Below are 27,445 nucleotides of genomic sequence, written 5' to 3'. Positions count from 1 at the left end.
AGCCCAGGTTGCCCAAAGCCCCGTCCAACCTGGCCTTGAACCCTTCCAGGGAGGGGGCAGCCACAGCTTCTCTGGGCAACCTGTGCCAGGGCCTCACCACCCTCACAGGGAAGAATTTCTTCCTTAGATCTAGTCTGAATCTACCCTCCTTTAGTTTAAAACCGTAACCCCTTGTCCTATCGCATCAGACCCCACTAAAAAGTCTGTCCCCATTTTTCTTATAAGCCCCATTTAAGCCCTGGGAGGCCGCTCTAAGGTCTCCATGGAGCCTTCTCTTCTCCAGCTGGACACCCCCAACTCTCTCTCTTCATAAGGGAGGTGCTCCAGCCCTCTCATCATTTTTGTGGCCTCTTCTGGACCCACTCCAACAGCTCCATGCCTTTAATTACGCATAAAAAGCTTGCAGCATACGTTTGTAGTTTTTCCATGTCTTGCTTGTTTAAATTAAATGTTCTGTTACCTATTACACTGGTCAATTAATACCAAGAGAGGAAACAATCTGGCAAACTAAAACAATAGTTGTGACAATGGTCCCCGCTTCTTCTCAGTATACCAAGCAAATACTCAGCCCAAAATGCATGAAATCAAAACAAATGTGAAGTAACACATTGTTTTGCTGATTAGGGATACCAATTAAACTCAGACACCAGAGTGAAAAGAGCGGGTGTATTTTACTAGAAATAACTAAATAATATCACAGAATAATACAGAAAACATACAATAAGACAGAATAATGCACTTAAACAAATAGGAAAATACAAGGTAATGCATCAAATCATTACTACCTGAGAGAACAGTGATTAAGGAAGATCCATCACCACTTGCACCTGTTACCATCATCCAGACCCGCGGGCGCTGGGCAGCCCCGGTTACAGCGAGGATTTGGAGAGCCTGTCCGAGTGGGAAATCCTACGCGGTGCGTCCACCCGTAGGTGAGGCTTCCAAAGTCGCTGTGAGCGGGTCCAGCCTTATATACCCAAAAATCAGCAAGCCAGAATAGCTGGCACCTTTGATTTGAGCAGAAATATCTGGTTTCAATCTCACATTAGATTCCCCCAGAGCCTGGCCAGGGCTCAGGGGACAAGCGAAGGGAGTTCCTCTGCTTATCTAACTGGATTAGGCGCAAGGTCTCGCATCAGGCCACAGCGCCAGACAACGGTCTCCACGACCCTGTTATTTTATCCACACACAAAGAAAGATAAATATACGTTCAAGAGAGCTACATCTTCCGTACATATTTCACTAAATATTACACAGTTAGCAGCTTCGGCTCAGGATCTGTTGTTCAGGCTCCAATACTTCCACTTTTTACATCAGAATAGGTGGTTTGTTATAACTTAGTACAATGGTTATCGGTTATAAAATATCCAGGAGTCCTCTCTAGGTCAGCTCCTGCTTGGGCCGGCTGTCCGAGCCTGAGCACTCACAAATGCGCACACTCTCGGTACCTTGCGCACTACAAATGCGTCAGCGCACGCGGTAGTGGAAGTCTGTGTGCAAGCTTGATCCGAGAAGGGGCTTAGCAATCTTGTTTGATGCTAAGGTGCTGCTAAATGTGCCTTTTTTTCAGTGCTGTAAAATGTGGCGATAAATGAACGGTGTTCTTCCACAGAACGGATACGTGCAGAATACACGGGAGAGCAGAACGGTGTAGTTGGGATCTGTCAGTGCGAGGTTAACGGTCGGACTGGATGATCTTCAAGGTCCTCTCCAGCCCAGATGGTTCTGTGGTGTCTCTGTCTCAGCTCACAAAGGCCCCTCTCGGCTCGTCCCCTGTTCGGGTTCCCTCAAGTGGGGCGGTTCGGAAAGCCCACCCGGGCGGTTCCATGGTGTAATGGTTAGCACTCTGGACTCTGAATCCAGCGATCCGAGTTCAAATCTCGGTGGAACCTAAAGGTTTTTGCCCGGAGGCAGCCGATCTCTTTACTCATTACCCCCATGGAAAAGGAGTTCCAGGGGAAGTTAGTTACTGTTTTCCAAGGGATGTTGGAATGCCGTCAGCTGCTGACCTGCTGTGCCGCCTGAGAAACAGAGAGAAAGAGGCCAAAGAGTTTTCCTGATTTTTTTTCCCCCCATATTTATTATTTATTGCAGCTAGGTGGTTAGTACCTTCTGTCATGAATTACCTGAAGAATTTCAGACATGTCATAGTCTAAGGAAGAAATTCTTCCCTGTGAGGGTGGTGAGGCCCTGGCACAGGTTGCCCAGAGAAGCTGTGGCTGCCCCCTCCCTGGAAGGGTTCAAGGCCAGGTTGGACGGGGCTTTGGGCAACCTGGGCTAGTGGAAGGTGTCCTTGCCCATGGCAGGGGGTTGGGCTAGATGATCCCTTCCAACCCAAACCATTCTAGGATTCTGTGGTACTGAAATGTGATTCTTTTTATTTCTACGCCGTGAACAACCTGTGTGGACACCCAAGTCTAACTTAGGCATTAAAAAGCACGAGGCAGCCTGCCGACCTCCAGCGCGCGCATGAGGATTGGGTTTACGTATCTGACGGAATTTATCTGGCGCTGCTCGTGTTTGCTTTCTGACGTCGCATCCTTGCGAGCATTATACCACGAAAAGCAGGACTATCGCGGAAAGGCAGAATAAACCCCCGGCTTTGGGCCGCCCGAGGCCCCCGGGCAGGCGCGGCGGGTCCCGCGGGGGGGGGGGGGGCCGGGGCGCTCCGGATGAATTCTGCGGCCGCGCGGAGGCGAGTGCCGCCACGCGGTTCTATGGTGTAATGGTTAGCACTCTGGACTTTGAATCCAGCGATCCGAGTTCAAATCTCGGTAGAACCTGCCGCTAAGGCCTCGCTTTTACCGGGCTAGGCCGAGCCGGGCTGGACCAGACCCGGCGGCACGGACCGGCCTCCGAGAGAGGGAGTAACGGCCCGGAGTTGCGCACGGCCGGGACAGCAGGTCCCGGGAGCTCTCACAGCACCCCCAGGGAAGCACAAACTGCCGTGTGAACGCGCAGCACGGCGGGGTGCGGACCCAAACGGGGGTGTACGCCCCGAGGAGCTGAATGCCGAAGGGTGTTCCTCGGCCTGAACCGGGCCACACAATTCCTGATCCTCTTAAACTGAAGGAACAGCTCCACCTTCAGCAACATGATCAAATGAGACTTCAATTTTTAAATAGTTCTTACTACAACTTCATTAGGCCTTTGTATTTTACCACTGATTTACGTACATTGGCAGTATTTTTTGAGAAGAGTCGTCATCCACACTGAGGAAAACCTGGTTTTCAGCAGATAAACGTGCAGAATGTGGACATTACTTTTCAGGTACACCCAGGTATTCACTTGGAAGATAGGGACAGAAATGCAACGATTTCAGAGGGGGTATAATCTCACAGATTGAGCTCTGTACAATTTAAATGAATATTACCTCTGTTTTGTTGACACAAACCCTCATTATTTTCCAAGATTAGCTAAGGCCATCTTAACATCTTGGCTCCCGTCCTCAAAACCTGTCCTTACTAGTCATTCGTTCACACAGCAAGAGGAACAGCTCTGTTCCGTGTCAAACGGAAGATCAGCTCCTCCTCCTTTTCTCCAGCCAGGTAACCACTCCTTCACCGTCCCTTGGAAAACACACAGACCACCTTCAAGCCTCGTTATTACATTGTGGAACTTGGGGTCCTAACCGTTCAAGGGAATTTATGGAAATGTTTGCTAAATTCATTAAAGAAATTTCTGCACAACTTGTCAATGAAAAAATGTCTCTGTCAGGGCTAATTTTCATCCTTCCCCCCCTCAACTGCGTTTATAAATATCAGGCTGCGCACATACAAGTATCTTTACTGTTCCCGTGCACCAGCGTTTTAACTGTCTGCAGTAAACTTGAGTGTAACTACTGAAACCCCACGGATTGGCTTCATCCAGCAAGGTTGTTCTTCCCAGGGAAGAGAGCTATAAAGCCATTCGTTACTTGTCTGCCTTGCAACAATTCAATATATTATTTCACAACTCTAGAGAGCAAATTACCATTTCCTACTGCTATCCAGCAACCTTCTCCTTCCCTTTATCACAGTTTGAAGCGTAGCTGTAAATCCAGAATACTCATAAATAGCTGACACGGTATTTACTACGTATTCATGTTAAATTCACCAGACTAGCACAAGTGTTAAAACAAAGGGTACTTAAAGAGTTAAGCTTTCATATGGAATGAGACAGAATCAGTACATCATTCAGTATCAAGATTTATTGAGGACAATTCATGGTCATGCTCCATTTGAATACAAAGCACCAAAATTCAGGTAACTGAACATTATCCAAATATAATCCAGTAGAGACTGCTGCATACAGATCTATCTGTTATTCTAGGTGATAGCATAGCCCACGTCTGTCCATGTCCATTAACTATAGCGGACAAACACAAGGTGCTGTGGCGGAGGCAAACTTACTGGAGAAGGCCTAGCAAAAGTACTTCACAACGCCTGTCCCTTGTCACGGCAGTCTCGGAATAAAGTACTATAACCCAAGGTACCAAGCACTTGAGAGGCTCAAGTCAACAATACCCCAAGACAATTTCCAAAGTAATTTAGCATTTCCAGTTACTTCCCCGCAATCCCGCCAATTTAGGGTTTTCTAAAAATCATCTAGAGACAAGATTGTCTCAGCACAACATTCAACTGAGAAGTAAAGCACTCTGGCTGTGACCACACTAGGAACTCTTCCCATTGCTGAAAAGGCAGGAGCAATGAAAATTATTAGTTGGCAAAATCATATCAGGGAACTAAATAACGCTGTAGTTTCAGAAAGTGTGGCTACAAACATATATTGTCAACAATGACGGACTTCCCAACAGAGATTTAAAAGCCAGAATCAAATCTTAGGCGAGTATTTCACTATATATGAAGCTGCAACAAGGTTTTCTGATACATGTTAAAATTTCAGTGAAAGAAGGTGGAGGGGGAAAGAGTTATTACAGTTAAAGGAAATCATTATTTTTTTTATTTTTTATTTTTTTTTTTTTTCAAACTGGCACTTTAAAGAAAAGGGCTTTAAAAACTTAAAATCAGTTTTACCCCAAAAAGTCTTATAAAACAAAAGCTGACAAAAAAAAAGACAAGTCTCAGTCACTGTAAGTCACTAGTCATAATACATACATTCCACCTAGCCACTAACAGCTGCCCAGTTAGATGCCTTCCTCATCTCTGAAAAGAATACTGTGGCAGACAAATAATCTACTAGCTTTTCACATTGCTACTATCTCCATAGGTTAAAACACTTGAGTAGATGGAAGAAATGGTGGATTCAACTGAAATAGTTTATTTTATGCACTGAGCCACCAATTTCCCTTGCAGTAGGAGCACAGCACAGTAGGTTATAGACAGATTTATTTCACCTGCTGGCCCCTTCTGTGGGTCTCCCACCAGCACGGGAAGCGAGGCTCTCCCTGCAGCAGGCAAGCGTCATGGCAAAAGAGAAAACGTACAGCAGTGCCACCAACACAAAATGACTATTTTTCAAGTTGTACAAACAGTTCAAGGGTATCCCTTCAGAACAGCAAGGCAGCTCTTTTGTAGTTTAGTGAAGATTTCATCAGAAAAGCAAGTAACTTTTTCGTACCATTTCATCCAGTATACGCACATTAAAAAAAATAAGCATACTATACAAAGAACTGAAGCAATATAATTTAAACATGCCATCAAGCTATAAACCATATATACATAGAAACATACGCCTATACAAACAGAACCAGACCACTTTATTACAAGATAATTCTAAGGTTTTGGAGGAAATCATGACAGATAAAGAAAATCAGACCAAAGGAGTTGGATGTTGCTTCTAAAAGTAATGTTCAGAGATGTCATGCAACACCACCATCTTTCTTTAGCAGACATTTATTACAGTTTCAGCTATACATAGGTCTTCCCACGATGTCTGGACTCCCTTCCTGTACAGAGGTAGATTTCTGTAGATGTTCTGATATTGCACCACGTAAGTATAATGTTTTTATTACAACAAGGAACAACTTACAAAGGCTAATTTATGGGTATAATCTCATTGTCTGCATTTAGGTAGCACAGTAATCAAATTCATTTGCACTTGAAAGAAACATCCCTCAAAGTGAAATGTTTTGTTATTTAGGTGGAGGTCCAATTGAAAGCTGCAGTTCTATTAACAGCTTCACAAGAAGAGAACTCCCTCTTGTCATCAGGGTAACACCCCTATGCCTGTCTCTCTCCTTTTGAGCCCCTGTTGTTTAGCCAATGCAGGAACTTGCATTGACTTCACTGATGCCTTTATCCCACCCACTGTCTTCAAGTTAAATGCGGATTTCAAATACACACAGGTTTTTGCAGTATTCCATCTTACTCATACAAGCAGTTGTAACATTAAGAAATTTCCAAGAAGATTCATTCAGACTGCCTGAAATTATTAAAAAAGCCCATCCACGCTTTCAGACTGGAAAAGGAAAGCTGAAACTTTGCTAGCTTCAAACAGCCATTAATCGTGAACAAATTTGATGCTACGAGGAAAATCTGAAGAAGTTTGGCAGTAGTTCCATTTTTTTTTGTCCATCACATTCTAACAACTCATGAAGTTGCAGAAAAGCTTGCATGCAAAGACCACTTTAAGATGTCTGTTAAATGAAACCTCTACAGCATACTTAAAAAATAAATGCACCAAAATTCCTGATGCTAAGGTATAGTAATTTTGATGAGCTCACAAGCATTGCTAAGTACTTTTTTCAGAGGCACTCCATGAAGTTATTTTTACAGAAGTCTGTCAACATGGAGATAAATGAAGGAACAATCTGGGATTCTGCGAAACATTAGCGAATAAGAGTGCTCTAAGTCTGGCTCAGCAAATCCAGCGAAGTTATGGTATGAATGTGCTCACATGACTGTGCATATGAACATTTCACTCTCTTAAAGAAGCCAGACAAAGGAAGCAGCACCACTCTTTCTAGCTGCACATTTTTAAGAAAACTTACAAGGAAAGAAAAGTTATTTTTGTACCAATCAACCTACTTGGAATTATTTTAAATGAAGGATTGTATTATAACCATTTAGCATTAGTATCCCAAATTCAGTTTATATGAAGCACCCTGTTCCTTACAAAATACCACATCAGTAAGGAATGGTGACTAGTTTGGAACAGAATAGTTAAAATATAGATAGAAGGCATAGATAAATTCTTTACACTTCTCCATATACACACTTGTCTCTGTAAAGGGTTTTTTTTTTGTTAACAAGGCAAGTAAATCCCAGTTACTTCAAAACTGCAACAATATTGAAATTCATGAGGACTATTTTCCCATGATGAAAGGGATTCCATACCTAGGAGTAGGAGTAAAATAATCTCACCTTCTTGGGGGAGCCCATTTTGTAAAGTGAGTAACTTCATCAGAACTACACTCCCTGCCCCTGGCAAAAAGTGCTTATGTACCTTGCAAGATCATGTTTTTGAATAAAGAAATCCATTAAAGGCAGGAGATTACACACAGTAAAAGTTAAATGACAATGGCAGGAACCAGGGCTTTTGGAGACTTCTCTTTTTGTTTTTAAAAAGCAATGGTTCTTCACAAATAATAATCCACAATTAGGAAGCGTCTCATTCATACACTCGGCTAGTGCATAGCATCTGCGATTGCATAGAATGTTTCCAGTGCTGAATCTGTAACTAACCTAAGCAAATCTTTTGCAAGTTTGACTTATTACCATTTGATATCCAAATTGTTTGCTGTTTGATTTACTGCACTGTATTTGGTGTGCAAAGTTTCCTGGACCTTCTTGGAGTCCATGCCTTCCAGCCAGTCCTGGTACACCTGTTGTACGTGCATGTTGGTTTCTGGAAGTCTAACAGGTATTGCAGCATACACTTCTTCCATCTGGTTAAGCAGTGCTTTATCTGGTTTTCCATCTTCCGTTTGTGCCTGACCTTTTCCATTTAGGCATCCTTAGGGAAAAAAAAAAAAAGGAAACAAAAGAGCCGCAAGGGTGATGGAGATTTGATAGGAAGTAAAAGTTTGTTAACTTAGAATTCTTTTTTCATACTTGTCTACAGAAAAAAAGTTGTCTCTTTACATAAACCCCCTCCCCACACTGCTAGCATTTGTATTTCCTTAAAGCAACTCCAATATTAACATCATCTTAATGTAAATGAGGTTTCTATATCAACAGTCTTTCTCTGCTTTCTCCATGGTTTTACGATCTTAATAATGTTCCTTGTCCTTTCTTGCCCTTGACAACCACCACTTCAGAGTATTTCCTCTGAGGTTTGAAACAGTCATGAGAGCCATGCTGTCACTTATTTATAGGTCAGAAGAGAGCAAATAACATTGTGGTTAATTTTAGAAAACCCAATCAATTTCTGAGCCAACCCTGCACACGTAATTGGTGTTCCAGACCGTTCATTAAATAGTAAGCATTTTAGATTATTAAGAAGAGAATTAAGAGGGAACAAAATTAAGTGCTTGCCTGTAAGACAACTCTCCTTTGAAATTCAAGATATGTGTGTGGAACGACTGTGGATCCACAATTATTCTTACCTCCCGGGCAGGCAAGGACTTCTACAAAATGGTATAAAAACTTTCCTTTTTTCAACTTCAGAACCATGTTTTGGATATTTCTAAAGCCATAAGCTGCTGCAAAACGCAGTACTGTCTCACCATCCTTTTCAAGAGTAACTTCCTGAAAGTCCTTGTTCCTGTAAAGATACACAGAGAACATTTTAAACCCCTGCATTACCGAAGGGATGATCCAACTGTGTTGATTTGTGTTCAGACACTCTAAAGAGTGTAACACTAAGATTAAGGTGAACTCTTCCAGTTTCTAAACTGAGTTAAGCAGAAGTTAGGACTGAATTTTTAGAACAGAATTATACTTAAAAGGCAGGTAAGTTACTAATAAAATTAAAGCTAGCAGGAGCGACTTTACAGCAAGAAGTTTACAGGTTTATAACATGTAACTGCCTAGCAGAGAAAGAGCCAGGTTAGCAATAACTGCATTAGGGTTCACTGTAGCAATAACTAAACCAGGGGAGGTTTAGACTGGACATTAGAAACTAATTCTTTAACAAGAGGGTGGTCAAATACTGGAACAGGCTTCCAAGCGAGGTGGTCGATGTGCCAAGCCTGTCAGTGTTTAAGAGGCATTTGGACGATGCCCTTAACATGCTTTAACTTTTGGTCAGCCCTGAAGTGCAGTTGGACTAGATGATCGTTGTATCTTTTCCAACTGAAAATACTCTATTCTAACTAGTCCACCCTACATGACAAGGATACAAAACTCTAACTTACTTTAATGCTTTGTAGGTGATTTCCTTGACATCCATATCAAAAAGTTCCTTTGCAGCATGTTTAAAAATGTGCTCCAGGTAACCATCGGATCTCTTCCCATCATGCCTCACTACATCTCCCTCTTTTATTTCATCAAACCTTAGAAAACAACAGAAAGATAGATCAACTCAAAGATTTCATTCCTTCACTTCAATAAAGTAGTATGTTTTTCCCTTTCTCTGTCTCCCCCACCAAAAAGAGTTTTATAGCAGTGAGTGAGAACATATTAACATTTTTATTTATTACAGCTTAAAAAAAAAATTAAACTATCTAGGACAGCAGTAAAATGATGGAAAAATAAAATTAAAAAAGTATAAAAGGATGCAGGGCTTTCCATGTTCAAAAACCTCGAGCAACATTTATAAGAATGCACATTCAGCACAGCCTAAAGACTTGGTTAACAGCCATTCACTAATCGGGAGACACTTTTGGGAAAAAACAAATAAATCACTTTTAGCCTGTGAAAATATAGAAGTACTTCAGAAGTTACAAGCCTCTGCTCACAAACAATTCTCCTGCTCCCAGAGCTGTCTGTCACAGCCTGTAACACTGTGCCACTAAAATAACACTGGATCAGTACAGTTGCAAGCAGGCTAGAATACTGTACCTTTAGATAAGGGCTACACGATAGTTCAGGAAAGAAAATTAATGAGATCACATCCAGTGGGCATTGCAGTCACCTGGAGGTTCACCTCTCCCCCAGTTAAAACCAGCACTGGTGAGCACAAGTGGCTGTAGTATAAACTACTGGGGTGCGTGCTGGTGATGGCCAAAGACCGCGGCTCTGCAGCCTCGTGTTCCTTTCTAGCAAAGGAGGATCGGCAGGGGGTGTGGTAATGCTAGTTTCAGGAGGAGATATTTGTCTTCAGATTAGCAAACGGACAGATTACGTCCTTTGCTCATACATGTAAAAGCCTTTCCAGCTGTAGTCTAATGACCTTCTTCCCAGAACATCCAGCCATGACCTTTCCTGGCCAATGCTGCTAGCTCTTGCCTGAGCAGCAGGCCAGGCACAGCGTTCAACCACAAAACCAAAGTGAAAAATACCTTACTGACAAAAATACTGAAGTTTTCATAATGACAGAGAAATATTTTAATCACTAAAGAGGTGAAGTTTACAAATTCAGTATGCCTATCCCCTCTATGCCATGCCATTGCATCTACTTAAGAACTATTACAACTTTTGGCTGTTGTTGTGGGGTTTTTTTTGTTTTGTTGTTGTTTTTTTTGTTTTTTTTTGTTTTTTTTTTTTAATAACCTTCAGTGATTTTGTTTCATGATATGTCTCCTTATTTTAGCCAATTGCTATTTGTTAGCATTCTCTAGCTACAAAAGTTAGTTGAGAACTCAAACACAAGTTATTCTGTTCATACCACTGTTTTAATACCAAGCACTTGACCAAAAATTGCTGCTGTGCTGGGACTTGTTTTAAGAAGAGGAGTTCAAGTTACATAAATTTCTCCACAAAATCTACTTTTAGGGCATGAGAAGAGCAAAAAATTTATGTCATCAGGTTTCACAGCCTGAACCAGTATTATCAGATTAGTCCTTTTAAAATTATTTTCCAACATAAATTGATCCAATAAAACAAGTATATTCTGAATAAGAGCTTGTACTTTCCTTGGACAGGCTGATTTAGAAATAAATGACCATCTCTGTGTGATTATGTCTCTAAGAACTTTATGTAATTCTCATTCTGTGCAGCAATCTCTGGTAGAAGTAATCACAGGAGCTACACTACAAACACAGCTTGGAAAATGTTACCACTGTACCACTTAAATTTCTCCAGTCTAGACAAGGTCCAAGCAGGATACCAACTGAAAGTGAAAAGGATTTTTAAAAATTTCCAGAGCTTTCTATTTTGTGCAAGAAAGCATGTTTATTGCTCCACTATCGCCACTTTGGAAAGTTACCAAGTAACATCTGTCACACTTGAACAAAGATCAGTGAGCAGCGAGACCAGCCCTTGTAACTAAGCCTGAGAATTAAAACAACATGCATGTTGCTTTCTGAGCCAGTCATACAGTAAGCAAACAAGAATCTCTTCAATGCTTTATGTGATTTTTCAGTAAAGCACGTTTCAATTTTATCTAATCTTGAAAAACTAACTGCTGTTTTCAGTATAAAAAGAATTGATTACTGTTTCCTGAAAGGGTGCTGCTTCTGTCAATTCTACATGAACATATTAGGGGAAGTGGAAATTTACTGTCAAGATGCTGCTCTGAATGGGAGGGAAGCACAGAACAGATGGTCAACCCCATGATTGCATCCCAGCATCTTTGTGTGAGGCCAGACAGTTGGAGGGGGGCAGATGAGACTGCTCAGCCTTATACAAGCTCAGGCATAGGACAGCTCTGAACGGGGTCAACACCCTCAGACAGTCACACTTACTAGCAAGCTGTGAACTTGCTACAGTCAAATCTAATATTACTACATTAAAACAGAAATAAGAAGCTACACAAATCTTCGAAAATTATAAATTTTAAAGGAGTCACTAGATCAGGGTCGTTACCTCAAATTACCTGCTTTGTATTTAGACAGCATACACAGTGCCATATTATCTGTTTCATATTACTTTTATATATAGTAATGAAAATTGAAGAGAATACTTTGGGGGGTTTTGGCCACTATATAAAGGACAAGGCTTTAGTATACTCAGGCTCTGATGCAGGCTTTTTTTCTTGAAAAAGAAAAAACATTCTTTTGAGAAGTTCTACATTTATGTTGAATATGCTCAAAGGTGGTGTTATCTGTCATCAAATATAGGAATAAGGAAGCAATCCACAACAAAACTACTTACAAACTATCTACAGCTACTTCAGTCACATCTTTCATAGACACATTTTTCTGTTCCATTATTTGGACAATTTCACCTGTAGGAAAACATATGACATTTTACTTTCAACACAAAGCAAAATGCACATGCTGTGCCTCCATTTAAGAGATCAATATCCCAACACCTATATGTGCTACAGTCATTCTCCAATTCTTTACTAGAGTCAGTTCCCTCCAGTAACTGAGAAGGCTGACACTTCCAGCCCTGAAGAAAAGGGCCTTCAGCTTGCTCCAAACTTGGCATAATGGTATCCTTAGCCTTTCTGTTAGGTGAAGTTTGGAAGATGTTTCTACACTGCAGGGGAAAAAGGAGGATACGCAGTTTGGACGTTAAGCCTAAAGAGAAGAGCCGTACCAAAGAGCCACTGGTGCCATGCATTTGTGATGTTATGAATAATCCCAGTGGAGATTAAATAATGACCATAGACAAGCAAGACAATGACTTTAAATATGGGTTTGCATAACTCTTACCTTTCTCAAGAGGCTGACAAAAATGAATACCTGAATCTTGTTTTCAGATGAATATGAACTTAGAAGGAAAGTATTTTTCACTTTGCCTTCCCTATACAATACCTATACTACCAGCAGCACAAAAACATGTACTTATTTTTAAAGCAGGAAAAAAGCCAACCTTACAGCTAAAGCAGTCTTGAAAGAAGCGAAGTTTGGCGTAAAAGCTATTCTAACAATGGTGATTCACTTGTATCTTTATAAATAGTAAGTTTAAAGAAGATTTAACCTGATGTCAGAACACAATCAACTTCTTGTGAATTATACAAGGCAGTGTAGAAATCTTCCCGCAGGGCTTCCAGTTTTTTGTCATAACAAGGCGCCACAATTACATGGAAAATTTTATCAGGAGACAAGTTCTGTGGAACACAGAAGAGAGCCCATGTGAACTCCATGAAAAGCAAAAGACAGCTTGAAGGATGACAAGGACAAAAATAGGATCATTAACTCTATTCAGGTAATACTAGTAAGCAATCCCTAGCAATTAAATTTAAAGACTGCCACACACAGATGAAGTGATTTGCCAGAAATCACAAAGCATCAGCAACAGACATTGTTGCTGGATGACATCAGTCATCCAGCCGAAACTTTTACTTATTCCTTCAGACCACATTTTCTGCAGCTTTTGATTGTCTTAGCAAGTGAATGCAAGTCAGGACTTCGGAATTCTGTTCTCCAGCTGTCACTTATTCACTTTCATCCACAGCAAGTCCATCTATATTTCCTCTATGTGGAGACAGAAATACCTTCCTGTATCATGTGGATGCATTTAATTATGCTACGTGAAAAGAACAGCAACTTGTTCAATGTACAAAACTGGGAAGATAAAAAAGATTAGTTTCTAGGATAGAATGCTTTTAGTGATCCCAGATAACAGGGCAATCTCTACGCTATTCTCCTCCACTCCTGTTTTGGCTGTGTTATAGAACAGCATTTAAAAGAATCTCTTTAGCCACCCTGGATTTAATTTTATCCATAAATATCTAAATCCATGTTGCACCAGGAGCACAAGGATTGCTGCCAGCTCACACCACACCGCATGAAATGAGGTTCTTTGCATATTCTTCTTACCATGGCCACTTGTATAGCAGCAGAGCACCATTTATTCTTCAAGTAAAGAACAAACAATTTAGGAAGATGCTTTATCACTTTATAATACACTAAGATCTACATTTCAGTATTAAAACCCACTAGCCCATCTTTTTAGAAGAGTATAATGGTAAAAATAAATCGGAGTTTCCTACCTGCTGCCTGGCAAAGTAGCCCTTCACCAGGGAGCCCATGATCTGCTGTGGAGATTTTGCAGTGCAAATGTGAGAGGTCACAAGATTGGTAAGTACCCTTTCAGCATACCGGATCCAACCTAGAATAACAGAAAATCACAGTTAGACAGCAAAGTGGCACAGAAACGTGGCAAAGTGGCAGCAGTTATAGAACATCACTTAAAAATTAAGACCCCTTCACAGCAGGTGGGACATTTCTGTGTAGGCTGGAAGCCCCACCTAGGGAACTACAGAAAACCTTGAGGCTCTGTTAATAATGCTTTACAGTTGGCTATCAATAATTCACTGTGTCATTAATTCTAGACCTAGAAGCCGCTGTGAACTTCATGACCCTTTCTAATGCATAGATTTAACAAAGCAGATAGAACAGGACCCCAGCTAACAAAGAGTAAGTTGACTTTTTAGACCTCAGCCCTTGAATCACCAGATACTACAACAAATGTACTCTGTTCAGCTGCTTAACTGTAACCTTCTGTTTCCTGAGATTTAATACCCATGCACCCAGCTTGCGTCCTCTAGAACAGAAGAGTCACATGGAAGCATTATCACAAGATGCACATGGATTAAGCCTGGAAAAAAATGGCTTCTTTTACTATTGTTAGAGTAGCCACACCTTCTTTAGAAACACCCACACTCTCAATCACACATAGTAATCAACTGCAGTCTCTGTGTTCAACATTCTTAGTTACCCAAGAGTCCCCCTCCCTTTCAGCAGACTCCTTTCAGCACTTCAGCTATGATATTATTCCTCACCTGCCAGAACAGGAACTGACAAATGAGCAGATTAAGTTATTTAGGGTGTGCAATTCTTTCTTAGGCACTGAAAACAACAGCCCGGAATCTCTCACAGCAAGGATTGAGAACTTTTTGCTTCACTTTGAACTGAGAACCAGATACCCAAATTGCACCGAAGTGTTAGGCTCAGCCTTCTAGGGAAGTGTGTTGCTTTTGGTGCTAAGAAATAACGAAAAATATCACACTTAAGTCTTTTATCTTCAAATGGATTATAGTGTTTACGTAAAGAGAAAAAATTGCTGTAAAGTACACGCTGCCCAGGAAAGGTAAAACCTGCAGGTTAATTCTTAAGCTTAAACATTACCAGGTGTTAATTTCAAATCAGAACACTGCCACAAAGGCCAACCGCAGCACAGAACTGGAACCCAAGCAGTGTTCAGATTGTTTGTCACTCTATAGCAGAGAAGTAGGTTTCCTAGGGTAATAAAATTTTGCTGATGAAAATGAGAAAGTATAAGCATTAGGGAAACATGAGGATCCTCCAGCTGTTTAAATATTCCCTGTTCTTGTTAAAGTACAGACTTCAAGATTAACAGACACTGGTCTCCATGGAAAATCTCAGAGACATGTATCATCTTCAACAAGCATTCATTTCTGTTGTAGAAAAAGCTAGGGACTTAGGGATTTACATGTCAGGACTGTGCTGAATTGCTAGACTCTGAATAGGAAGTTTGCTTAATGCCCGACTTTAATTGGGACTTTAAGGCCAAGATATTACCTGCAACAAAGGACTTAATTTCTTGGTGCTTGGTACAGAGGCCGTATTAGGCTCTGTACCAAGCCGTATATTCTGCATGATATGTATATCCTATTTCTTAAAAGGCTTTAGTCTCAAGGGCTGTCAAAATAGAACAAAAACTGCTTCAAACAAAATAAGGACAGTTTTAAAAACCACTGTGCCTTGTACATCAGTAGCATTTCTGGAAGGTCCTTCCCTTATGTACTGAAACTATGACTACCATTAATCACCACAGCACTCCTGCCATGAGGCTGGTTTTTAGAATTGGAATGTTTTAGATATTGTAGTCATGAACTGTAAGAAAGTTTCACTAAATCCCAAGAGATTTCTGGCAGGTATTGTCCAAAGCAATTTCTTAAATTGTTTCTTTCCTTGCAGTAGGTGGAACAAGTGCCTAGTAGTTCCAGCTCCACAGTGACCATTAGTCACTGCTTAATTACACAAGCAGCCCTGGTGAATGAGCAACACGAAGCATTTATCTGCACTTCGCATACGCACTAGCTGTTTCTGCCTACTCATCAGCAGGGCTGAATTCCAGAGCCACAGTTACAGGAAGCCAAAGATAGCCAGTTCTTACATCAGCGTACCTCTGTACTGGTACCGACCCTTCACCAATTCATTCAGATTCATTTGTTGGCTTGCGTTAGCATCACAGAACAACAAGAAACCCCTACAAACCCCTGTACAAATTCTTGCAGGTGTATTTCAGAACATGTTCTTTTTAATGGTTTATCGTGAGTAGATTACAAAAATGCATGCTATAAACATCAGTATAAACTGCAGAAAAACTAAGAAAACTTTCACTACTGTAACCCCCTCCATGCCTGTAAAAAGAAATTAGTTTAGTTGACTGGGAAAAAAAACACCTGAATCCTCAATAGTTATGCTCTTCCTACTTATGCTGTAAGCCTGCCCCATTGAGCTGTTCTGGGAGTTCACATAGGCTGGCCATGCTCTAAAAATGCTGCCTGGTTCAGAGAGCAAGTGCTTCATGTCGCTTACCAGTTTGGTAGATTAAGGAAGAAAACTGATTACTTCTGACACATTACATATACAATCAGTAGTTACACTGTTGTACTTTCAACAGAAAACAACAAACAAAAAAAAAAAAGCTCACTCTTAAGGGAGCAGCAGGAGGAGGAGGTAAGAACAATTCAGGCAGAGACAATAAAATGTCCTTTTATCAGGTTATGCTCTTTTGCTCCTGGTAGATTTTACACCACAGAGCACTCCTGCAGAGGGTGATATTTCTGTGGAAAGTTACACCTGAAGATAAGTAAGAGGAAAGCAGTTATACTTGAGTTCACAATGACCTTGCATCTTCAGAGCTATATAAAAAACCATTTTGTGATAAACACAGCCAGTAAAAAAATATTCCTGGGACAAATTTATGTAATCTGGGGGTAGAGAGAGGAAGGAGAATGAGGAACAGAAAATGCACCCAATTAAATTCAGGAAACACAGCAAACAACCTTACTTTAAAGATGACTGATGATGACTTTTTTTTTTTCCCCCCCTGTGGTTGCTGTCAACGGGAATGAAATACCATATGCTTTCAGAATGGGTTTACAGTGATTATTTCTATTCAGTTTTCCACGAGATTGAAAGCACCCATGTTTCTGTTAACATCTATACCACAGCAGATAGCTAACATCATAACTAGCACTGAAAATGGAAACAATCTTCTGTAGAACATACAAGCAAAGTGCTCCATTACCTATTTTAAAGTACTTCCAATGAGAGCAGCAGATAATCTGAGCTCTGTTTCTAGATGAAGAAAATTAAAATCATCTCAGAAAAAGTTCTACAAGAAATCCTCAGGTTTTGAATTTTAAGTGAACCACGTACAACAAGACAAAGCTAAGTACTAGGGGGTTGTTTCAACTTTGCAGGCTTTACATGAAAAAGCAGCAATATACAGTACGTCTGCTCCTGAAGATAGGAGGTAACACAAAGATAAGAGTAACAGAAAAAAAAGAGACTCTTCCTCTTAATACATATATGTAATTCCTAAAGTGTAAGCCAGATACTTCCACTACAGAATACACAGAACAAACAAATGTACAATTAAACCAGCAGTATTTATAAACTTTTAAATCAATGACAACAGCAGATCCTGGCGATCACCAAATGCAACTAACTCAGTCTCTTGTCACTGTAACTTCTTTAAAGAATGCAATTCTCTTACTTCAAAGCTAGAAAGAAACTTTTTTGTATTTTATTAGCCTTTGGAAAAGCAACCCCATGAACTTTAGTGTGGAGTTAAGGGTGGAGCTTAGGCAAAGGAGTTATTTACCTCCTTTTTGATACTTCTTTTTTAGGGATGTGACTGAAACTGAAATGACAGTGTGCTAACAAATGGAAAAAGTAAACAATGACTGAATGTTCTACATCTTTTCAGTTGTTTTAAGTGCAGGTTCTGTTCATAACAGAACAAGTTCTCAGGTACAAAATTCTCAGAGGCAAGACATTTAGTGAGTCAAGTCCCTGACATTTCAAGCAGGAATTATTTTCTAAGTGTTAGACATAACCATCTCACAGTCATTAAGAGTAATGTCACTTGCTACTTCCCCCTAGGCTTAAGTGGCAAGTTCAAAACTTTGCTAAGATAACAGAGGTTGTGGTTTAATTATATCAGTTAGCAAAGCTCCTTAAAGATTCTTTTCAAGAAGTAAATGTCATGTTAAACTTTGTGGTTTGGACACAACGGCAGCAGTCACTAACTCCTCAGTTCCAGTTCTGATTAATTTCTCAAACCCCAGTGCTTCTGTATCTCAGTTTCATTACCCAGAGATTCATATGCAATACATGCTTCTTTTACAGAAGTGATGAGAAATACAACTGACTAATAAATGCCATATACAAACACTAGCACTGGAAATCAGTAGTTCAGGTTCTTTGTATTATCAGAGGCTGTGGACTACAGTAAGGTTCTTTTTTGGTTTTTTTTGAAGACCAACAACAGGATTTACACTCCTTACCTTTTACAGAGCTCCAACAGAAGACAACTGTAAGATGCAGATAGGGAATTTATTGCAACCTTTCCATCTGACTGCGTAAGGCCCTACACTGAATTAGCACATCCTTCTTACCCAGCACGATCACACCCATTCTTTGTCTGCATGATTCACATTTATGGCTGTGGCACCTCACTTACATACAGCAAAGCTGATGATGGTTGTTGGAAACAAATTCTGCTCTCCCAACAGCCCATGAAAAACAGGCCCATCTAGCAACACGCTGCAACGCACTAAGGATGATCAGCGCTACTGGTAACAAGTACTGTGCGTGATACACTAAGTGCTGCAAGTTATGTAAGGCTCCCAAATGAAACCACCCTTCCCTTAGTTCCTTGGAAGTTCCAGTGAGACTGGGCTGAAGTGCAGGAAGGTTGGAGAAATCAGTTCTCACCAGGGCAAGCAGAGGCAAACATTGGTAAGGCATGCTCCTCCTGGTTCCTCCGTTGATACCGCTGCACAAATTCCCTCTGGCTCTCCAGGATACTGAAATCAGCAGCTATAGTGGTGTCAAATACATAATGCACCCCTACGAAAGAAGGCAGTAAGGACAGTGAATTACTAGAATGTTTTCCATCTCACAGGCTTCTTTTCAAGTTCCAGGTCCACAGAAAATCTTGGAGGATCAACAGGTATATTCCCTCCCCTCTCCAAATTTTCACAAACAGTAGAGTCAAAAATAAAAGCCATACATTGAATGGCTATCTTCTATATCATGAATTTAAAAGGACCCATCAACTTGCTAATGGTGACTAGCAATACTTCAAATAGTTGTCTGCTTCCTTCCAGCACATATTTGCTTTTTAATTGAATGGGATTTTACGACTCCTGGGCTATATGCAGTGACTCTTGAAAAGGAGCGTTCTTTTCAAGGCATGCTGAAGTCACACACCATTACCCACAAAAAACACATCCAGCTAAGAGGCCTATCTTCCACTGCTGAAGTTGCCTGCCAAGCTACACAAGCCTATCACCAACATAGCAGAGACCACCTGTCTGCTTATTTAGCAACATACTCTCTATACGCCTACGTAATATTGAGCATGTCCCTGCAGCAAGTGAGGCACAGATAATTAACGCATTCTAAGAAAAGTGGGGCACACCAGAACTTAGAATTCCTTTTAGATGAAGGAAATATACTGGGTGGAGAGATGTATAAAAACTATGAAAAATTAATATATATATGGAGGAAACACCTTATAGATTTATTACTGTCTTTTTCCTTCCTCCCTCAAGTACATAAAACCCAAACCTATAGGCAAAGTGGTTTTTGGTTTTTAAATAAAACTTTGTATATACAGTATAAAGAGCAAAGGAAATGTAACCTGAATGTAAAATAAACAGATCCAACAGTTCTTGCATGTAATTTCAAATCAGACAGAAAAACAGAACTGAGAATCTTCTAGAGATATAATGTGTCAGAAGGACTGGAAGGCATTTCAGGTAAGAACTCCCTCTTCCCTCAAGTTACAAAATAAGGGGAAATCTTATTGAAGCTCGTGACAAAATCCTCCCTGATTTCTTGGTAGCAAAGGTTTTGAGGACAGCTGTATAATGTCCTTCTATTCTGTGACCTCTACTAGCAATAGCGTAATGCCACCAATCCATTTCTGAAACTGGTGTATGTCATGCTGGTGCACTGTCATTAATATCACAGAGTGCATATTTCAAACTCTGAACTAGATTGTGCAATGGCATTTTATGACTGCATAACAGAATTCTGCTGAGGAAGCAAAAACCTAAATATTCTCCCTTTTCTGCTCCACCATGAAACTTACCGAGACTTTTGAGGAAACCACAGAGTCTCTTGGCTGCATCATTCACACAGAGATTGAATTTAGCAGCAAAATAAGGCAATGACTGAGGGCATATAGACACTGCCAACACTTTGTGTTTTGAGGTATCACATTTCTGGTAAACAAAAGAGAAACAAAGGAAACAAGGTATGTAATTACAACAGGGTAAGACTCCCTACTTTCCCTCCCTTTTCCACTCCTGAAGTTATTCCTCAGTGTTCTATGCTTCAGTGGGCCAAATCATTAACACCCCTAAGAAACAACCACCAAGGTTCCTGAGGGCAGGCAGGATGTTCCTCTGATCCTGTCAATGTTCATCTTTTATCATCTGTAGATGTTTCTTTTATATAACTCAGGGGAATCCATCCTTCCTAGGAGAATTATGTGGTTGGTTTCCTAATAGCATAAGGAAAGTTAAGAGACATTCATCACTTATGATGTTCCAGCAATATGAAACATTCTAGCAAACAAGAAAAAAGCTGAATGTTTAAACATTAATATAGAGAGAAACTAATGTTTACAGGAGCATGGGCATTTGAAGTTACAAATACAACCCAGCATATTAGAGATCTGATCCTTTGGTAAGGCTCCTGTGTCTCTATCACTGAAGTTGTTGAGGGAAACTGGCAAGATAGGACCTTCCACAAACCAGCGTTTGTAGGCACTGAAGAACCCTTTGAAAATACCCAAGATGATGTGCAATTGTACAGCTCTAATGACTGTGATATTTGTTTGAAGATGAATCTTGTGTTTCAGCTGGGATGTTTTCCACACCAGTGGAACCCTTGGAAGACAAGCTGGGACTACGCCACAGACAAATCTCACCCTAAAAAGGTTAGAGACCATAGTTTGTACTTGACACCCTAAATGCTGTATAGTGACCCTTCAAGTAGAGCTTGTGACCGCCTGGAAAGCATCTCTCTTGCCCACAGTCCTCTTTTGGTACCTGGCTGCCTCCCTGATGTAGATTTCAGGTTCTCTCAATAGGACCCATTTGACCCAAAAGATTCCCCCTCCTTTTCTTCCTTTTTTCTCAGGTATGACAACATCATAATGTATGAAGAGTTAAATCAGTTCTAAGAAAACTGAATCACTATGTAATGAATCCTCTTATTTATGACACACACGTACAGATTAAGAAAATGCATCAATTCTGGTAGCTTTTTCCTACCAAGTAAGGACACAGAAGCCTGGAGCAGAACTAAAGTAATTCAATATCAAGATCTAAAGATCTGAGCATCGTACATAGCAACTAGCTTCCAGGAAATCCAGATCTCAGCAGAAAATAAGACAGCAATAGCAAAACTTACAAAAATGTTCTAAGAATTTGGACAAAAAAATTCTGCTCCAAATATAGTCAGCTCAAATATATATTAAAACAATTCTGCTTTCAAAAACATGCCTGGGTAACTTTGTATTATGTGGATACATTGGCACCAAAACTACCTAGAACAGTCCTACTAACAAAGATGTGAGTATTTATGAACACTGAACCACAGACTACTTTGTTACTAGAGTAATGAGGTAGTTGCATTTTCCAAAAATATTTCTTCTGCAGGTGCAGTAACTCTCCTCCAGCATTTAGGTTAAGTGCTATGATCTTGCCTATCTAGTGCAAAACTACTTTAAGTACTCTAATGTTCGTCTTGCTTGAAGTTTTCACTTCCTCTTTGGAAAAAGTATATCCTGACAAATCTTCACATTATCTGCCTTGGGAAACCAAGCTGCTTAGTCATTCTGTAATTGCCGCCTCCTCACAGAAAACTGCGTGTTATTGTTTATGTCACTTTACCTTATTAAGGTTTAGAATACGAAAGAGCTCCTTCTGATTCTGCTGGAAAACTCTGGCTCCTTCTTCCGATGTCATACAATTGTCACAAGCTAGGCAGTCGCTAAGGAGTATTTTAGCATTAGCCAATGTATCAAACTCATTTTTCTGGAAGGAAAAAAAAAGTAAACAAGTATTTAATAATGATCAACCAATTTTCAAGACCTCTGCAATGACCCAGCTGAAAAGCGAACATGCCGTCACTGTTTTGTTTAAAATGTGACAATCCATGACACTTTCATAACATTCAAGATTACTTAGAAGTAATCAAAATAATTTGTGCCATTCTTCTTCATGGCTCTCCTCCTATTATTACTGTGAAACTGAAAAATGTTTAAGTGTAAACACAGATCTAAATTTAGCCCCCTAGTCCATGTTCTAGTAACTTGATTTGCATTGCATTTCAGAGCTGACAGTCCCCATCAACCCACCAAGCAACTGAGAAAACTTTTACTTGAACGATTGAGAACCTCTTCAATAGCCAGATGCCTCTCTAAGGGCAACATGGCTTTGGCCATCTGAAAAAAACCCCAAACTGAATGCAATCCTACAATTACACTGAATATATACTGTAAGATCAAGAGTTTCATACTTCTGGCTACAATACCATTGGCAGCTTATCTGTGGGAAGAAGGAACACTTGGATAGAAGTGTAACATAACTGGACTACTTGCAAAAAAAATCCCTCAATTAAGAACCCATTCCCAGGGAAAGTTATCTGTTGAAGAGCAGGAGGTGACCTGTAAGTTTGTCTACTATAAAGAATAAAAAGACATTTTGCACACTTGTACTATCAAAGCTTCTCTTTTCTCCTTACAAGCTGTCTCTGTTTTGAAGACTTGATATAAGATTTTGACATTCAAAAAAAATTTTTTTTAGAACTTCAATTTCTGGTTTGTGTTTGCATAATAAGGGGTTTTTCTATTTCACCTTTTTTAAAGATTCTTGATTCTTATGTTATGTCCAGAAGCGCTCATATTGCTTACAACTGCTTGTTGATTAGTGTTGTATTTAGTACTTTAAAGTTATCTACTTACACCTTCTTTGGGGTACAAAACAAAAAAAAAATACAGGTAAGAGTATATTACAATTTTTAGAAGTAACATTACCTCTTCAAAACCATCATTTGAACTCAATGCATCGACTGATGTACTTTGTGTATCATCATTTTTCTGTTTTTTACTGCATTCCTGAAACAAAATGTAAAACACACATATCATGCGAAATATGTTCACTGTTCAACAAGAACATCTCTGCCGAACTGTGTGTATCATTAAAAACTAATCTAGTTCTTTTACAGTTTTGGGGCAGCACCGGATCTACACCTCTATAAGCAATGCCTTGTTTGCAAAGGGCATTTGCTACGGTGGAAAGAACTCCTCAGAAATTCACTTGCTTCATCAGTTCCACAGTTCCGAGCGGGTTTTTTACCCCCGCGGGGAAGATTAAACCGAGCAGCTGCGCGCACACGCCGCCACCGCGGCGCTACGTGCCGGCTCCAGGCACGGCCCCGGCCGCGTCCCGCCGGCACCGCCGCTCGGGGCTGCCCTCCGCAGAGGGGAAGCGGGCGCGAGGCCGCGCTTCAGGTGCCGGCGAGGCCGGTGACCTTGGAGCCGGCAGCCAAACACCGCTCCCCCCCTCACGGGGCAACCCGGGACGCCGCCGCCTCGCCACTGGGGGAGCCACCTCTGCCGGCCGGCCGCCCACCGCCCCCCTCCCCTCCCCTCCCCTCCCCGGCGGCGCCCCCCGGCTGAGGGGCGCGGGCAGGGCCCGCCCGGCCGCGCCGCCCCCTCCTCACCTTTTTGGTGCAGTTCTCGCACTTCATTTGCGGTCCGGCCGGCGCCCCCCGGCCCTGGCGCGGCTGCCGAGCGGTCCTCGCCGCCGGGGCTGCGGGACAGGGGCAGAGCGGCACAAGGTAGGTGAGCCCCCGCGCACAAGCGGCGGCCGCTGCCAGCCCTCCCTCCTCTTTCTTTCTTCCTCCCTCCCTCCTCTTCCTCCCCTGCCTCCCGTCCCCGCCGCCCTTTGTTTCCGTGCCCGCCTCCTGCCCCTCTTATCGCCCCCGCCGGGCGGTCTCCGCAGCCATGCTGCCCCGCCACCGAGGCGGGCCGCCCGCCCGCAGCCAATACGGCCCCCGGGGCGGGGGCGGCCCAGCCGCGCCCCTCACGTGCTCCGCAATTAACCAGCCTGTAATTAAACAACAAACACCGCCTGTCCCTTCCCCGCTGCCCCAAGCCCGTTACGTGGTGTGAGGGGGTGCCGAGCGCTCCCCGCAGCGGTTCTGGAAGAGGCGCAGGGCGAAAACCGCTCGACGACAGGAAGGGCCCCCGCGGGGTTTGGGTCCCCCGGAACGCGCGGAGGCTGCTCCGCACAACGGGCCCGTTTCCGCCGGCGGAGCGGGGCTCCCCCGCCCACAGTGCGGGCAGCTCTACCGCCGCCCCCCCAGCCCCCGCCACCCAGACTGAGGGGACCGGAGGGCGGGCGGGCGGCCACGAGCTCATCAGCTCCACGGGGGAAAAAAACCCCAACCCAATCCCCCTCAAAAACCCCAAAACAACCCAAAAAGCGGGGGTGGAAGAACGAAGAACCGGGCACCGTACCTCGCCGCCGCGGTGAGCTGCGGAGCGGGGGCGGGCCGCCGAGCCTGGCCGCAGCGGCGGGCGGGGCAGGCGGCGCCTCACCCACCGCCTTGTCGCCGGCAGGTTCCCGGCTGGGCCCGCCGCCTCCCCGCCCCCCCGCGCGGCGGGGCTCATTGTGGACCTGAGCGCCGTCACGTAGCCGCCGCCGGCAGCGCGCCGCCGCGGGGCGGGCACGGGGGGACCCCACGGCGCGCGCCCGCCCGCCCCGCGCTTGCACTGCGCGGCCGCGGCCCTTCCGTGGGTCGTGTGTCCCCCCCGTGTCGCCCCCCCCCCCCCCCCGCCAACCGGGACCCCCCCCCCCGGGCTGTTCAATCCGCCCCGGGTAGGAAAGCGGGGAGCGGGCGCGCGGGACCCGCCAGGCACGTGCCCTCCGCGGCCGGGAGCGGCCCCGCGGGAAGGGCCGCCCCGCCCCTCCCTCCCGGCCCCGGCGGGCTCCGAGCGGCGCCTCCCCCGCAGGATCCCCAACAACGCCACCGCCGCCAGTTCCGGGCCCCTTTTCCCAAAGGTTTGCTGCTTCTCTAGAGCTTCTTTGCGTATTTTTTAAAAACATGCTCTGCAGTTATAAACATTTTTTCCCCTGTTTTTTGTTTTCTTTCGGTCCCTTTTAAATGGAGTAACACTATGGAAGTTACTAAATACATCATTACCATTTCGTTTAACCAGTATGCTACGATCTCCCATTTCTGCAACAAAATACAGGTATGGGTGATCCTGCCCCAGGCAGGTACCACAAACCCTCCCGTACAGCATCATTAAACGCACACACCAGCCTCCCACAACCTCAAGTATCAACTGAGATGCTTATCATTTATGTCACAGCGGCCGTCTTTCTAAACCTTGGGTTGTAACATTTAAACAGGAAGGTTCAACCCACACTTTAATCCTCTTTTAACCCCCTGCCCATATACAACTTGTATAAGCGTACACCTACAGAGAAGTTTTTAAAGTATAAAATGACATTTTATACATTAAACCGCAGAACTTCCAACAAAGAGGCAATTTCCTGCCTAAACTGCACCTTTATCAAGCACACTGGGTAAATCCCCTCCTGTTACAAGTAAGGTCTAATGCTTTAATCCACAGACAGCGTTTCTGTTAAGCACAAATGGCAATGCTGTACTACAAGAACTCAAAAGTCATGGTACAGAGTTTGCCGTCCAAAGACAAAACTCTCAAAATGTTTCTTTCACTGCAACTGTCTGTAAAAGACATCACAATCCAGAGAAACAGATGTTTGTGGATTTGGCTGTTAAAGATTTCACAATCAAATTAGTGTTTTAAAGATAAACCCAGAGCAGAATGTAAAAATAATGTGTTGGGTTTTTTGGTGGTTTTTTTTTTTTGTGTGGTTTTGTTTTTTTTTTTTTTTTAATTTACAGACTACAGGTGAGTTAAGGTCAAGGAAATTAAGAATTCCTTAGCTTTACCATAATGAAAGCAAACAGAAACACTTTCTTACTGCCCAATTAGAAGAAAAATAAGCTGACGCTGCTCTTCATATACCCTGGAAAAACATCACTAATCCTAGCTTGAAGTAAAAATTGTAATGGCTTTGGTAGTAATTCTCTGTGCTTCTGCTATCTTCATTCAAACTGTTTTCACACCAGCATATTAATGCAAGTTTTTTCAAAGCACTACAATCACTCCAGAGCAATCCCTGTGCAATTTCAGAATTTGTGTTTCCTACAGAATTGCTGGAATGCAGCATTAGCTGACATCTTGTTTCCTGTTCCTTTGGATGAGTTTTTTCATACTAAAAAGCTGTGCCAATCTTGCAACTTATTCCACAAGGATACAATAGCCATAGTTGCATTGACAAATATAGTGATAGCACAGATGAAAGTTCTAAATTAGCAATGTGTTGAGATTTGCACTTAAAGGCACAGCTAAAATCCTTCTGTTTCACACTTTGATGATTATGCTTACATTTATTATACAAACTTGATATAGTGATTCTTCAAAAGACATAAGTTTTGCGTATTTCTGTAACTGCACAGATCATACTTTAAATATTTTTGATCTTTCCCATATTTCTTTATATTCACAATGAAAAACTGATAATTACATGAAAATTGAAAGATTTGCAGAAACACTGAACCACTGAGGACATCTTAGGTACACGTCTTAAGCATGCCTACTTCATCCTCTGGTTTAGGAACACCTGAACTGAATTAATTTCAATTTAAGAATTAAAACCAAAAAAAAGAGCAAAAGCTTGTACAAACTGAAGAGCGTACAAGGAATCAATGTTTCCATGCACGGTAAACGTGTGTACGCATTAGATAATTAGATGTCCCATTTATTTTATTGCCAAGAGCAATTTTTTCTTTCCATTAACTATTTATGCCATTTTCCCACAGAACATCTGATCAATTACTATCAGCAGGGTGCCTGACGACCTGAGAAAAGAAAGTATCATCCTGTTTTAATCTGCCCCGGGGGAGGTAACAGTTACTACCTCGGCAATGCTACTTCCAAAAAACCTCACAATATAAAAGCTTTCCTATGTCAACAGTAGGTAGCACTTAAGAGCATTACTTGATTTTATGGCCTCTCGATGTCTTTGGCCTCCATTGCTACATTTAACATTTATACCTACACCCAAAGCATTTACACCAAGAAGGAAATATAAAACTATGAAAACAGTATGCTGCAAACAACTTCGGAAAGCTTTAAAGGTTATGCATCAGTCCTTCAAGGCACTGCAAGCTGTAAATGCCTCCTCAAGT

The 27,445-nt window shown here is 42.2% G+C and overlaps 1 protein-coding gene and 2 non-coding genes across 3 annotated transcripts; 2 read left to right on the top strand and 1 right to left on the bottom strand.

Moving 5' to 3' along the window:
* The first annotated feature begins 1,820 nt into the window (after nucleotides 1–1,820).
* On the top strand, nucleotides 1,821–1,892 carry TRNAQ-CUG (transfer RNA glutamine (anticodon CUG)). Its single transcript has one exon. It is a non-coding gene; the product is annotated as a tRNA-Gln (tRNA).
* An 819-nt stretch (nucleotides 1,893–2,711) lies between these two features.
* Nucleotides 2,712–2,783, top strand: TRNAQ-UUG (transfer RNA glutamine (anticodon UUG)). Its single transcript has one exon. It is a non-coding gene; the product is annotated as a tRNA-Gln (tRNA).
* Nucleotides 2,784–4,171: 1,388 nt separating this feature from the next.
* NARF (nuclear prelamin A recognition factor) lies at nucleotides 4,172–24,793 on the bottom strand. Its single transcript, XM_074888796.1, has 12 exons — nucleotides 24,678–24,793; nucleotides 23,879–23,967; nucleotides 23,190–23,270; nucleotides 22,045–22,188; nucleotides 20,235–20,367; nucleotides 18,851–18,985; nucleotides 13,867–13,985; nucleotides 12,852–12,981; nucleotides 12,078–12,150; nucleotides 9,239–9,376; nucleotides 8,489–8,646; nucleotides 4,172–7,896 (listed from the first exon to the last, which is right to left on the bottom strand). The coding sequence occupies exons 2-12, from the start codon at nucleotides 23,903–23,905 to the stop codon at nucleotides 7,655–7,657; spliced, it is 1,380 nt and encodes a 459-aa protein (XP_074744897.1). The 5' UTR covers nucleotides 23,906–23,967; nucleotides 24,678–24,793; the 3' UTR covers nucleotides 4,172–7,654.
* Between the last annotated feature and the right edge of the window lie 2,652 nt (nucleotides 24,794–27,445).

This window comes from Strix uralensis, chromosome 19 (assembly GCF_047716275.1).
Source record: "Strix uralensis isolate ZFMK-TIS-50842 chromosome 19, bStrUra1, whole genome shotgun sequence".
NCBI classification, from domain to species: Eukaryota; Metazoa; Chordata; class Aves; order Strigiformes; family Strigidae; genus Strix; species Strix uralensis.
The sequence above is the reverse complement of the archived record's forward strand: the minus strand, read 5'-3'. Positions and strand labels throughout refer to the sequence as shown.